The sequence below is a fragment of the Drosophila nasuta genome, chromosome X, assembly GCF_023558535.2.
Source record: "Drosophila nasuta strain 15112-1781.00 chromosome X, ASM2355853v1, whole genome shotgun sequence".
In the NCBI taxonomy this organism is placed as follows: domain Eukaryota; kingdom Metazoa; phylum Arthropoda; class Insecta; order Diptera; family Drosophilidae; genus Drosophila; species Drosophila nasuta.
Genome location: NC_083459.1, coordinates 5,311,129 through 5,327,284, shown reverse-complemented (window position 1 = coordinate 5,327,284; position 16,156 = coordinate 5,311,129). Strand labels below are relative to the sequence as shown.

General features: G+C 40.1%; 1 protein-coding gene across 1 annotated transcript; it reads left to right on the top strand.

The window, feature by feature from the left end:
- Positions 1-3,760: 3,760 nt before the first annotated feature.
- Positions 3,761-7,126, top strand: LOC132796052 (myb-like protein Q). Its single transcript, XM_060807082.1, has one exon. The coding sequence runs from the start codon at positions 4,429-4,431 to the stop codon at positions 6,937-6,939; it is 2,511 nt and encodes an 836-aa protein (XP_060663065.1). The 5' UTR covers positions 3,761-4,428; the 3' UTR covers positions 6,940-7,126.
- The last annotated feature ends 9,030 nt before the right edge of the window (positions 7,127-16,156 follow it).

Below are 16,156 nucleotides of genomic sequence, written 5' to 3'. Positions count from 1 at the left end.
CCGCGCCCTTTGTGCTCCAAAGACTTCCCAAATGATTTTTGCTTTTTCTCTCGCTCTTACTGCTGCTGCTGCTGCTGTTGCTTCTTCTTCTTCTTTTTCGTCTCTTATTTTATTTTTCAACTTTTTAATCAATTCATGTGTCTGTCAGTCCGTCTTTCTGTCTGTCTGTCTGTCTCTTTCTGTCCGCCTGTATGTGTGTGCATCTATTGTGTGTATAGGTTTTCGATTTTTTACGTTACCTTTACCTTTTTTTATATTCAATTTTTATCTCTTTGCCTGCGTTTTTTCCGCTTTTTACTCGCCTGTGTTGTGTTTTTTTTTCTTCTCTTTTTTTGTTTTCTTCTTTTTGATAAATCGATTTAGAAGCCGACGGGGCCACAAAAGTGGAATTCTTTTGATTTTATTTTAAACACACACACACACACATGCATCCGTGTAGCTGTCGTTGTTGTTGTTGTTGTTGTGAAGTTTTCGTTCTTTTTCAACTTTTTTTGTTCATTTGTTTTTGTTATTTGTTACTTGGAAATGCAACTCGAAAAAAAAGCGAAGAAGAAGCAACAGCGGATAACAAAAACAACAACCCACAAAGCTACGATTGATGGTATCGATCGACTGAAACATACCCTAGTTAAAAAATTATTATATTTTTATAAATTATAAACATCGTTATACATGAATTATATAAATAAATGATGTAAATAAATTACTGTTAATAAATAATTTTTAAATTATGTAAATAAATTATATTTCTATTACATATGTTTTCTAATTTATTGTACTTTTAAGCTTTTCAATTGACTTGCATCAACTTGTCATAACCGTTTGATTCAACAGGGTGCATCGGGTATAACAACATTTTCATGTGCAGCCGACGATGGCGTTTGGGCGCTCAACGTCTCCAGACAACGCGTCGTCGTTTTTTGGAGCCTCTTGAGATGCCAGCAACAACAACAACGAGAGCAGCAAAACAACAAAAGCAAAGCCACAGCCACAACAATCTATGCGCGCTGTCCACTGCCTACAGCAATCATGCGCACTCGCTCACACTCACAGACAGACAGACACACACACACACAACATACACGCGAGCTCTCTCTCGCTTTGGCGTGAGCAGAGAGATCTATCATCACGAGCATCATCGCCAGTTGCCGTTGCCATCGTTCTTCTTCTTCTTGAACTTGTTGTTGTTGTTGTTAAAGCTAGAATTGTAGTTGTTGTTGACTAGGTGAGTCAATGCTGTAGTTGTTGTTGTTGTTGTTGTTATTGCTACTGCTAGTCGCATTTTGCCTGTCTTTCGTTTCTATTTCGTTTCGTTTCGTTGTGAGTTTATTTATTTTTAATTTTTTTGTGTTGTTTTTTTGCTCTGTCGCCCTCGCACGCGCAAATGATGCTGCTAAGCAACAACAACAACAACTTGCCATAGACACACAACACATTTTTCATTTATGAATTTGCATACACACGCAGCAATAACAACAGCAACAAGCAAAAAGGCGCACACACACACATGGACACAAACACATGCATATGTATTTCATTCATGAATTCCAGTTGACGACGACAGCAAACAGCAAACAGCGACAGCGACAGAAGCAGCCGAAGTCGCAGCAGCATCAGCAGTCGACTGCGCAGTTGGCAGCGCAGATTTGATATTTTTTTTGTGTTTGTCGTATAGAAAATTTCGTTTGTCATTTGCAACAAGTGCAGCACCAACTATTGTTGCTGTAGTTGTTGTATTTATTGCACGCTTCGTTCTATGCCCTTTTTGTCTTTCGACGTCGATAGCAACAGCGCCTGTAATGCACCCACCAGCCAGCAACAACAACAACCACACAATATACAGAAATACATACGTACATACACAATTACATAGAAACACAAGCAAGCCTACATACAAGGAAAAAAATGCATCGCTCGTTCGCTCAGCCAGCACATTCAACAGTTGATTCTCACACATACAAACTCACAAACATACATACATATGTACATACATACGTACATGCAAGCGCATGCATACAGCATAAACGGCACTAGAATCAGGGGAGGCGGCAAAAGCATGCCGCGCACATTCTCCCCCTCCCTCTGCCCCACAAGATGTTCCCCACACACTCCGACAAACATGCATATACATATACACACACACAGTCACATCATACGTTGGCCAGCGCTCAACAAGTTCATGTGACGTTCAGTCGCTTAGTCGGTCAGTCGCTTTGTCGCTCAGTCGACTCGACGCGACGCGACGGCGGAGCAAAAGCAAAAGCACCGAACACAACATGTCGGCCGGGCCGGGCCGAGCCCTAGTGCCAGAATGTCTGGCAGCCACGACTATAGCGCACTCACATACACACACACAAGCACACAGAGAGACATCCATGCAAGCACTGAGTGCGTGAGAGTGTGAGTGTAAACTGGCAGAGCCAGCGAAATTGTAGCGCAAGTTGTTGGCAGCGGTCGCAACGTGGTTCGCAGTCGTCGCCGTCGCCGTCGCTGTCGCTGTCGCTGCTCGACGCCAAAGCAACAGCGGCAGAAAGCAGCACATTGGAGCAAGGTGTGCTGATTATTTGAAAATCAAATATGAAACCTAAATTATTTCACTTATTGCATAATTCTTTGCAATTGTTGGCAGTTTTTAAAGAAATAAATAATGTACAATAAATTTATACAAAAATAATGCAATATTTATTACAAATTTATTAAAGTTGTTGTATAATTTTAATTTCAAATATTTTTTGGAAAAAAAAAACAAGATTTTAAAACATATATTGATTTCACAATTACGTGCAAATGTTGTATATATAATTAGGTATATTTTAATTGGGACTAAAATAAAAAGTTTAGCTATTAATAGGAGATTAGCTGTAATTTACTGATTGCATAATTGTAGTTTGGCATTTTGTAGTTGAACATGATCATGTGATTTCAATTTGATGGGAGTTTCTTCAGTATTGGCGCCACGGTGCGCTCAGCTCTTTGAGTGGCCAGCACACACACTCGCACCGTTTGTCAGTTAGTCAGCTTAGCAGTCGGATCGTCGTCGTCGTCGTCCGTCCCCAGCTGTCCATTATGTCCGACAAGCAGCAAGCACAACAAGAACGAGTCTCACACACACACACACATGCACACAAGCGTATATACATGCATATCAAATATGCAAGCACACCGACACACACAGTGACAGCATATGAACACATGTATGCATAATACAGGGGCGCAGACACCTCGCCGACGATTGTCGTCAGTTTGTCTGCAATGCTCAGTGCTCAGCGCCGAGCTGCAAAGCAACAAAAAGCAAAAGCAACAGCAACAGCAATAGCAACTGGTTTGGTCTGGGGCCCCGCCAAGTGTCTGACTCGTTCACACTCACACACACACATGCACATACGCTGAGAGACGCACACACTTGCTGCGCTGCTGCTGGCTGATGAGCTATTAGAACACACTCACACACACACACACACACACACACGCACACAGAGGCAGCGCAGCGCGCAGACAGAGCGTCGACTGCACTCATACTACTCTCCAGACTGAGAGGCGCGCGCGCTCTGCTGTTGTTGTTGTTGTTGCTTTTGGCTGTTTGCTGTTTGCTGCTGCGTTCATTCGTGTTCAGTTCATTTCATTTCGTTTCGTTTCGTTTTTGTTTCGTTCTCGCGTATGCGTTCGTGTCTGTGTGTGCGAGCACAGCAGCGACAGCGACGACAGCAACGACAGCAACGGCAACAGCAGCGACAGCGACGTCGGGCCAGCCAGTCTAGAACGTATCTTTGAAGTAGAACGCAGAAGGCAGAACAATTGTATTTTGGATTCCTTGCCGTGCGGATGCGGATCGCGTCGCGTAGTCAGAAATACAGCAAACAGAAAACAGAACAGAAAACAGAGAAGAAGAAAAATATAAACTGAAACACTGAAGCAACACTCTAATAATAATCACAATAACAATAATAATAATAATATTCAAACATCCATTTCACCGTGTGTTTTTTGTGCCAAGAAAAAAAAAAAGCGAATTTCAAACAAACAAAACAACATTATTTTTTTTTGTCGTGCTTGTGTTCTTGTGTGTGGCAAAACAACATAATAACTTTTTAGCAGCAGAGCGAAAAAAAAAAGAGTTTTATATACTTTTTTTTTTTGTTTCTCCAACAACGACAACGGCGACGACGACGACGACGGCGACGTTAACGTGTTTTGTTGTTACGCTCACTTGTCTCTCAGTGTGTGTTGTTGTGCCAGGGCTGCCAGATCGCGAGTTATGAAAGCGCAGCGCGTCGCCAGCGTCGCACGCCAGCAACAACAACAGCAGCAACAGCAGCAGCAACTTTGACAATAACTAAATAACAATAATTATTATACACAACAAAATAAAAGAATAAAACTATTTTTGATACACTACAAAATATACAACAACAAAAAGAAACAAGAATTATGGATAACAGCAGCGAACAAAGTTCGACAGTCAACGGCAACAGCAACAACAGCAACAACAACAGTTCTGCAGCAGCAACCGCAGCAGCAGCGATGGCAGCAGCAGCCGCTTTAAGCTTTAACCAACAGAAGCAACAACAGCAGCAACAGCAACCGCGTCACCTTAAGGAGCCAGCGGCAGCAACTGTTGCTGCTGCGGAGCGACAACAGCAATCGCCGTCGGAGAGTTGCAACACAAATGCAAATGCAAACGCTTGCAGCCCCAAAATGGGTTCGCGTCGCATCTTCACGCCGCACTTTAAGCTGCAGGTGCTCGAATCGTATCGCAACGACAACGATTGCAAGGGCAACCAACGTGCCACAGCCCGCAAGTACAACATTCATCGCCGTCAGATACAAAAGTGGCTGCAATGCGAGCCCAATTTGCGTTCTTCGGTGGCCAACAATCAGCATCAGCAGCAGCAACAGCAGCAACAGTTGCAGCAGCAATCCCAATCGCAGCAGCAGCAGCAATTGCAACTACAGCAGCAGCAGCAACATCAACAACAGCAGCAACAACAGCAGCAGCAGCAACAACAATCGCAACAACAATCGGCTGCCTTGAAGACGCATCAATTTCACAACTTGCCACATCCGTTGGCGCATCACGTGCACCATCATCATCATCATCATGCTGCCGCTGCCGCAGCGGCAGCCGCTGCTGCTGCCGCCGCTGCTGCTGCGCATGCGCATCACTTTTTGGCCAACGGTTTTGCGACGGCGCATCATCATCATCATCATCATTTGGGGGCGCCACCGCCGCCGCCACCGCCACCGCCGCCAACACAGCAGCAGCAGCCACAGCAGCAGCAACCACAACAATTGCATGCGCCTGTTGCCATGTTGCCGACATCGAATGGCGACAAAGCTACCAGCAATGGTTGCCACAACAACGGCAGCAGCAGCAACAGTTGCGAGGCTGCCAACAGTGCCACAGCGTTGCCATATAGTTCAAACTCCCAAGTGCCAAACATCAGCAACATCAGCAGCAGCAGCAACAGCAGCAGCAGCAACTCCTCCGCCAGCAACAACACCGTCAGCAACTCCTCCAGCAGCAACAGCCACAACAACAACAACAACAACTCGAGCAACATGCCAGCAACACTCGCGTATGCCGCGTATCTGCCACAGTTGCATGCAGCCGCTGCTTATTTGCCAGCGCCGCAGTTGGAGTTGCGTCTGAAGCCGCCAGCAGCCACGCCCACCGCGCCCATGGATCTCTCGCTCAGCAGCGCAGCGCGTCGCCAACGCGAGCAACAACAGCAGCAGCAGCAACAACAGCAACAACAGCAACAACAGCAGCAACAGTTGCTGGTGGATTTGAGTTGCCGCAAGCGTGCGGCACAAACGTTGTGGCAAGCAGGCGACGAGGATGAGGATGAGGCAGCGCACAAAATGACCAAACTGGAGGCCATCAAATGCGAAACCGAAGACAACGAAGACGTCGATGTCGATGTCGATGTGGAGGCCGAAGCGGAGCCCGAAGCAACAACAACAACAACCACAACAACAACAACAACATCGACGGCAACCGAAGCGAAATTGCTGCTGCCGGTGAAGCAGGTGAAACTGTTTAAACCGTATTTGCTGGATGAACGCGAGACGCAGCTGGAGCTGCGTTTGCACGACGCTGAGGATGAGGAAGCGGAAGAAACGGAACGTGAGGCGGATGCCGATGAGGAGGAGCAACAGCAACGGGAGCAACGGGAGCAACCACAGCAAAGGGAGCCCATCATTTGGAGCAATGCGCCGTTGGCTGCAGCGAGTTGCTTTCAGTCGCCGCCATTGCTGATGCAGCTGCCACATGCCACAACGACGGCAGCCACAAGCTCAATGCCGGCATTTCCCGCCGGGAGTCCTCAGCATCAGTTTCACGGCGGCAACAACAGCTGCAGCAGCAGCAGCAGTTCCATCTCCAGTTCCAGTTCCAGTTCCAGTTCCAGTGGCAGCGACTGCTCCAAGCCATCGACGCCACAAAGCGTGCTCAGTCCATTTTCGGCGCCGGCGCTCTCACCCACCGGCTTCTGTTGCCCCAAAGGTTCGCCCGTGTCTGGGTACGAGAGCAGCAGCAGCACCTACAGCGACAGCAGCAGCAGCCACAGCATGTGTCACAGCAGCAGCAGCAACCACAGCAGCAGCAACGGCAACGGCAACAGCAACAGCTCCACTCATGGCTACAGTCTCCAGTTGCAGTTGCATGCCGCCGTCTACAACGATCACATGATACGCATGAAGCAACAACAGCAACAGCAGCAACAACAGCAGCAACAGCGGCAGCAGCAACCATTGCTGCCACAACAGCAACAGTTGCTGCAACGTTGGCTCGATCAGGAGGCGCTGGTCGCCTTAGGGGCGCCACGCCTTACGCCTCCGCTGACAGTTGCCGAAGCTGCTGCCGCCGCCGCTGCAGCCGCTGCTGTTGCAGCAGCAACCACAACGCCCAGCAATAATGCTCGCGCATTGCTGGCCTAAAAGAGTGAGGGAGATCGAAAGAGTGAGTGAGACAGAGACAGAGAGAGAGAGAGAGAGAGAGAGAGGAAGCGACAATACAATCCCACCAAGCAGGGGGGCGTGGCCATGGGCCTGGTCCTTGGCCTTGTAAGTTAATTATACATTAATAACAATAAGAATAAATACAACAAAAAAAAGAAATATACTTTTTTTTGCTAAATTTCATCTACAATTTTAATACACTTAAGCTAATCAATTAAAATACTTCCAAAAATCAACAAAACAGAAAAAAAAACACACACACATATCACACACATTTGTCATAAATTAATTATAGTTTTAGTTTTTAATGAAAAGCTCTTAAATATATATGATTTTTTTTTTGTCGCCCACAAATTAGCTTTAAGACGCACGCAACTTACAATTAAGTTTAAACAACATTTTTTTTTTTATTTGCTTAATTAAAATATAATTTAATTAATGTACGATTTTTTTTTTTTTTGCTTACTTTAATTAGGTTTAACCACAATTTTTTTTTTGTTTTGTGTAAATAACTAAGTTGTAAGTGTACAAAAAATGAATAATTATTAAATATCAAGCAGAAAATTCAATTTGCAAAAGAATTTTTTACGCTAAATTTCAAAATGAAGAATGGGAAAATTCAAACGATTGTAAGAGAAAGCTTTAAAAACAACACACACACACACACATACACACACACACATACACACACACATATGAATTTTGTTGTCATGGCTGTAAAAAATTGGGGCGTGGCCAGCCCATTAAATGAAGTTAACATAAAAAGAAATGAAGGAGAAAATTTTAAATGAAATGAGAAACAACGGGAACTAATCAAATGTGTAATTCTTTTTACATAGCTTAAAGATTTATATATATACATATATTTACAGTTAAGCAGAAGAGCAGATCATATAGATCGTATATATATATTATAGAGTACATACATATATATATTTTTTTTTTGGGAAATTGAAAATTCTTGTGATATGAAACAAACAAAATTGAATAAATTGTTAAAAACTGCTGATAAATCAAAACAAAACAAACAAAAAATAAAGTTTATCTATATATAAATCGAAACTATATCGAAACTCTATATATACAACAACAACAACAAACAACTGAAAACAACAACAACAATTATAGTTATAGAGCTCTAGTTATAAACAATATACATATATACAATATATTTATATATACCACAAATGGTTTTTTTTTTTCGTGCAAGCAAATCTTTAAATATATAAATCTATATTATATATACATATATAAAAAAAAAACAGTATTTTTACAGAAAAACAACAAAAAAACTACAAAAAAAAATCAACATAAAAACTGAACAAGAAATAAAAAAAATTATTCAATTAACATGGAAAACTTTAAGCGACATTTTTTTCTTTAATCGGGGGGAAGAAATATGAAAAAAATATATTTTTTCAGCAAACTGATTTGAAGTGATCCTCATAGAGATCGCCGCCATTTTGTTTTCGCTTGCACCTTTTCTTCTTCATTTTCTTATATACTCGATTTCTTTCATTTCGTTGTGATTTTTTTTTTGTTCGTTTTCGTTTTCGTTTATTTGTTTCTAGTATTTCGCTTTGTGTGTTTAATCACTTGGCAGTTGCTCAGCCATTTATTCGCTTTGGCCCTTATGCAATTGCCAATCTGCTGATCAACGCCGATCACGCTACTCAACAGGTATTATGTGATTGCTTCAACTATATATACACTATATATATATATATAGTATAGTTAGTATATTTACATACCTCTCTGTGCAATTATATAGCTCGATGTGTCAAATGTGTGAGCTAAAGTCGCCTTTGATTTATCAAACTTTTTTCGATCGAGCAACTCACACGATCTGAAGCGTTACCTTATAAAGTAATGCTATTAAAGTATCTGAACCTTTTGAAAACTTGAAAGATTTCAAAATAGTTCCAGGTTGCATATTAGCTTGTGCTCCTTCATTAATATTTAAATTTCCTTCTTACATCAAATTTAATAAACATAAAATATATTTAACTTTTGAGGCTTTGGAAACATTTCAATAAAAATTGGTATATTTTTAATACTGAATTCATTAGTTGCTATACTATTTGTTCTTTTTTTATATGCTTATTGAATTCTCTAAAGATTGCTAATAATAAGTAAACAGGAAATAAAAAAAAGATTCAATTAACACAAAATTTAAGCGAACTTTTTTCCTTACACTGGGGAAGAGAAATTAAGAAATGAAAACGTCATAATTTCTTTATATGGGGGAAGAAATACTAAAAAATTAAAAACATAATATATGTAGTTTCTCATATTATAAAACATTGTTTAATTTCTTTATTTGTAAAAATGGGATCATATTATTAATAAAGTTTTAGAGTTTCTATACAATTTTTGTATGGGATAGAGGGGTATTATAACTTTGTACTCCAGGAAATGTCTGTAACAGGCAGACCGACCCTATAAAGTATATATATTCTTAATCAGTCATGTCCGTCTGTCCGTTCATCTGTGTGATCATCTAGATCGCTTACTCTTACTCTTTTACTTTGAATGTAGTCCTATATCAATACACCTTAAATGGCCTTTTGATATATTTTTAGTATTTTATAGTAGATTATTTTGGTATACTTTAAGGCTAATACAGCTCTATTTTGTTTTATTCACAATGGGTAGCGGGTATTTCACAGTCGAACACACTCGACTGTAGCTTTATTACTAGTTTCACACATACTACTATAAATGTAATTCATATTCATATTCATATTCATTTCTATGCATTTCTCTTATATGCACTTTTATATTTTTTTTCATTTATTTTTATTACAAATTTTATAAGTTAGGTTCATATTGTAAATGTAACCTTATAATTTCTACTCATTATACAATAAATATTTTATATTGTTTTATTGTATATTACAACATTTATTTGTATCTTTTTATATATATATGTATATTAACAAGTAAGAAAGCTCGACTGTGAGATACCCAAAGCAAAATATTGCGTTATTATTCTCAAAACATACCAAAAAATACTACAAAAATACTAAAAATATACGTTTTTGCTAATACAAAAGTATTTCTTTAATAACTTCCATAATTTTTTTCTGATCGCAACCAAATTTTCAGGAATCACAATTACTATAGATATTATTGCATATACCAAAGACTCTAGCTTTAAAATTACGCTTGCTATTCGATTTTTATTGATTTACGGGGGCGGAAGTGGGCGCTGTAAAAATTTAAAACAAACTTGATGTGTGTGCAAGCATAACAAATGCTGTCAAAAAAAATATAGTTCTATACTTTATAGTCTCTGAGATCGAGGTGTTCATACGGACAGACGGACAGACAGACGGACAGATGGACATGGCAAGATCCTTTCGCCTGTTGACGCTGATCAAGAATATATGTATATACTCTATAGGGTCGGTCTACCCTATGGGTAACGGGTATTAAAAATTTTATAGTAACCATAATTAGCAGCTCCTTTGAAACTGAGAACTGTATGAAGGGGGTTCAGGAAAATTCTTGTACGATCGTTATTATATAATATCTAAAAATTACTTATTCGCTCTTATTAATTTGTTGTGGATGAATTGAATTTATACCTTATTGACCTCTGATATTATGCTACTGCACAGGATGTTTCCCAAGTGAACTCAAATGATCTACTCAACAACTAGTTACTCTCAGTTCTTTACTGATCTTTTGATCTTCCCACTGTTAAAGTGTAATCCACATACTTATTTACTGATCTTTTCAGCATTTTTCTCCCTACATTAAAGTGTAGTTTAATTTCGGCAAATCTTGTTGTGGATTTTACGTTAATTCTTTTGGCCAAGATCAGTTCTAGAGGCTTCTATGCTATTCACTTTTTGCGCTGTGATCTTGTGATCGTTGTCATCAACGTTGCGTGTGTCATTTTGGCCAGCTCATCACACGGCCAAGTGTGTGTGTGTGTGTGTAAGTGTGTAGTGTATGATTAGTTTTGGTTTTTAGAGTATATTTATGTTCGGTTCGCGCAGATTCGCGCATTCGCCTGGCACCTTGTGGCTGCGTTCTTTTGCTGTACCGTCTTTTTTCGCTTTAGCTATGACTAAGCCTTAGCTAAATTCTATATTGTATTTGTATTTTTAAAACGTTTAAAAATAAAGTGCTCTCGTTGTGTGCCAATGTGTGCGCCAATCACGAGCCACAGAGCCGCCAACAACAGCGACGACGACGACGACGTCGACGACGGCGACGTCAACGCGAGCAGCGACTGAGACGCAGACGTCAATTGGCAACGCGGCAGTCAGTCTACATTACATGACATCAGTCTCTCTCGCACTCTATAGTTCTATATATGTGTGTGTGTGTATGTGAGTGTGTTGTGCTTTGCGGTGCCAAAGAATGTGTTGTCGCTGCGCAAGAAGTTGGCCAAAACAGCAACAGCAACAGCAACAATTGCCCTACGTGCCTCGTGCTTACAAAGCAAAACCACACACAACATCACAATGCACTACACACACAACATTAGAGACCCTCTAGATCCTACACTAGTCTACACTAGAAAACACTAAGCTACAGAATATAGAACACTTTAGTAAGCAGTCTTAAAAACACGGTACCAGCCCGACCTTCCTGCTTTACCATGGGCTTTCTAAGGCTTACCTTACACTTACTCACACAACATTAGAGACCCTCTTGATCCTACACTAGTCTGCACTAAAAAACACTAGGCTACGGAATATAGAACACTTTAGTAAACAGTTTTAAAAGCTCGATACCAGCCCGACCTTCCTGCTTTACCATTGGCTTACCTTACTTACACAATCTCACTCCCACAACATTAGATCCTACACTAATCTACACTATAAATCGCTAAGCTACAGAATATAGAACATTTTAGTCAACAGTTTTAAAAACTCGGTACCAGCCCGACCTTCCAACTTCACCTTTGGCTCTTTAAGGCTTACCTTACGCTTGCTTACACAACATTAGAAACCCTCTAGATCCTACACTATAAAACAGTAAGCTACAGGCTATGGAACACTTAGGCAAACAGTTCCTAAAATCCGGTAATAGCACGACCTTCCAACTTTACCATTAGCTCTCTAAGGCTCACCTTACTTAAACACACTCACTTACTTACACTTACACACCCATTTTAAACACACAACCTAAGACACCCTATCGACCTCACATACCCTATAAAACACTAGACTATAGAACACTTTAGCCAACAACTTTAATAGCTCGGTACCAGCCGGACCTTCCGGTTTTACCACTGCCTCATAGAGATTATCTTACGTATACACACGCTTAGGCTAGTTTGAACTTTTAACTGTGTTAATATAATACTATTTTATGTTAAAACCTCCTATTCACCACATTCTATACTTAAACAAATCCCATACACAATATTGTACCTTTCAGCCCTACACACAACCCTCCGAAGCAAATATCAGTACCACTAGAACTTTCTTGACATCCTTCTTTTTCTCCCTCTCTATTGTCTATTACTACAACCTCATTTAGCAATTGAAAAGATGTTACATATAATAGCAGGACTCATTGGATAACTGCGATTTCTGTTAATTTAATACCAATTATACAACTTATTTATTGTTAAAATAGACAGTTTGTACCTCTTATTAAATATAGTTATATTTTAGAGTGTCTTCTGCACTTTTATTAATTTATATTACTATTACCATTGAATACAAAAAATACAAGCACAACCCTCCGACACTACACCAAAGTAGTCTACACTTACCATATTTACCCCCCCAATCACCATTTCGCTGCTATTTGTCAACAACCTCCCACAGTCTACCCTACAGCCTCCTCTTGCTTCGCAGTGCTTTGCAATTCTTGTTGCCAAGCGAAAAATGTCGACTTGCGTCGCTGCCACGTGACTGATGAACACCCCCAAAAATGATGGCACTGCACTCAGTGCAATGTTACTCAACCCCTCAACCCTTTGCGACCACATCACACACATAGATCGCTCAGCTGATTTGGTTGGCTGCTGATCGTGTGCATTGCCAGAAATCGTTTTGCATTTGTTTTCATTGTGTTGTGTCGCATTTGACGGCAAACGGCAAATGCCAAAGGCAATTACACACAAAGTTAACAAAAGTCGCCAAACCAGGCACCAAAATGAGGGGCACGTTAGGGTTGCCAGCGGGTTGCAAACAGGTTCTAGGTGTCTGACGATGGGCAAGGGGACAGCAGCGCGATGTTTGCTGGGGCATAGCACACAGCTGCAGACGGACAAGGCCACGAGTACTATGTACTACGTGGCGTATGCGCATCAAAAACTATTGCATTTTTCATAGAATTGCTATTTATACATTTTTGATGATCGTGATCGTCATCATGATTGATCTTCCTAGAAATTAAATACATTTCATATAAATGCAGTGCGCGTGCATATATATATCAAACCTAAGGGAGAACTGTGTCTTAGCTTTAATGGACAATTAAGTAAGTTGATTAGCACAGCCTTCTAGCTTTACCGGAATCAAATGAGCTTTGATTGCTGAGGTAGATTTAAATAAGGAATATAAGTATGTAACTCTTATATACAATATGTTCTTGAAAATAAAAGATGAAGAACTATGTATTTGTAAAGGACTTTCACTTAGCTACAAATCAGTGACCTTGAGGTGATACCGCCCTTATTCCCTTTTAGCCATAAACCAGCCTGTGAGCTTTACATTTCGTAGTAAGTTCCTCTTGGAATCGCAATAAAATCTATACATTTTTGATGATCGTGATCGTGATCATGACTAATCTTCCTAGAAATTAAATACATTTCTTAGCTTTAATGGGCAATTAAAAAAGTTGACTAGCACAGCCTTCCAGCTTTACCAGAGTGAAAGGAGCGTTAAGAGCCAAGTTGGGCTTTAGTAAGGAAAATAAGTATGTGACTTTTCTTTACAATATGTTAATTCAAATAGAACACCTATAACTATTTGTAAAGGACTTTCCCTCTGCTACAAACCAGCGACCTTGCGATGGTACCGCCCTTATTTCCTTTTAACCTTTTAAGCCAGCCTCTGCGTTTTACATTTCGTAGTAAGTTCCTGTTGGAATCGCAATAAAATGATGTTCAAATGATTCACGTATTGTTAATGCACTCGAATTCAAACGAAATGGACTCGATCGAGGGGCCTATCGAGGGGCTCGATCAACACTCAAGGAGGATGGACGTCTAGTTGGGTTAGTTGGCGGAATGATGCATCGAACGGCTCATGTCGATTGGCATATGAATCGATTGTTTATTGTGTGCTCTATGCGCATAAGTTATTGCTTCCACTTGAGAATGCCTTCCGCCGATCGAGAGACCGCAACCAACTCTTTGGACAGAGCAAAGTGAGCGGATCGATCAATGACCAAATGGACAAATATATGCTCCATCTCCCGCTAAATTATATATTAGACGCATACTGGGAAACATGCAAAACCCGATCGGGGCGGATCAATCATGTCAACATCTGAGTGAGCAAGTGGTTTGTCATCGATGGAGGAGTAAGTACTATTTCAATATTTTCCATTTCACTTAACGACCTAGATAAATAATAATAATCGAAATCATAATCATAATCGAATTAATCATTCTCAAGTGGCGTTGACTATTTTTAGGTCCCCAGACTAAAAGTCGATTCACCCAACGCAGAATTGTGACATTTTCAAATCGATGCTCTTCAAATAATTAATGAAAATAGGTATAATAATATTAATACTACAAAGCACAACAAAAAAAGCGTACATATATAAAGAAAAAACGAACAAAACTGAAACTGGTTGAAATATTGTGTAAGGTCGCCGTTATCTTGACAAACGGATAAAAATCGCGAGTGGTCTAATCAATGAACCCGACCAACGGAAAGCGAACGCAAAGCCCCTTCGATGGTACTTTTTTGTTATTTTATTTTTGTTCTTTATTCTTCTATTTATTTGTTTGTCTTGTACTCCCCTATCATAGATACTCTAACGACGGGTCTTATCTGTTTTGTCGCGACAAGCTCCATATAATTTATTGCACATTTGTTTGATCAGTTTCTAGAAACAAGTCGGAAGAGGGCTATTGCTTTGATCCTTTCGATGGGATAATTCTGGGTCGCTAACACAAAAATTAATTGCGATCTTAAACAAAGTCATTAATTGCAATTATAGGTGCAAGCCGATTTAGGAAGTGATCGATAACTTCGACTAATGTTCTGATCAAGGCAGAAACTGAACTGTAAATAAATAGCTAAAAATGTTTAACATATCGGACATGTATTAAATATGTATTACAATATCCATGGATGGCTTTAACATAAATATTGGGCTGATCGATAAATCGATAACTTCAACCACTGGCCTTATAGAAGTAAAAACTGTACAGCAAATTACTAGTTAAACCATTTTCTCTATATCTATGTCTAAGATATCACTACCAATCTATATACGTGATCGATATATAAATCTTATCGATAAATCGATCATTTCCACTAGAAACTGTACTGCAAATTACTGGTTAAAGCTGTTTCCAATATCAAAATAATATATCACTACCAATCACAATACATTACCTATATATAAAGGTGATCGATAAATCGATAACTCCTATTTCTGCGATAACTCCTAGGGCAGTACAATTGAATAGGTAATCCATGAAATATAATATTGATGACTATTGATGATCATTGCATACACATGCGTACAGCTGATCGATAAATCGATAACTTTCACCAGAAACTGCACTATAACTGAAATGCTAAAACTATATCCCTTATCATAATAATATTGCGCTATCAATTGATCTCCACATATATGAAACTGATCGACAAGTTAATATTCGACACTCCAGTTTATCCAACGATCACTGATCGAGTGATCGATAAATCAGAGAAGTGCATGCCGTATTCGGCGGTGAAGCACGCTCAATATCGTGTGTGTTGTGCGTGAAATTGATAACCGTTTATGGGTTATTTTCGATTCGATATGCCTTTGCCAGCCAGCCAAGCCAAAGACTGTTGTTGGGTCGAGGTTTGTCGAGCGACTTCCTGGGCCCAGAGTTGAGTCGCCTGGCCCGTTGTGAAGGGCTTATAAATAGCACGAACTGCCTGTCGAGAGAATAATGCGAGAACAAATACGAGAAAATGATCGATCGCATTGACGTGTAAATCTCTTAAGTTTCCTTTTCGTTTTCATGTTAATCGTTTTTTTTCGTTTTCGC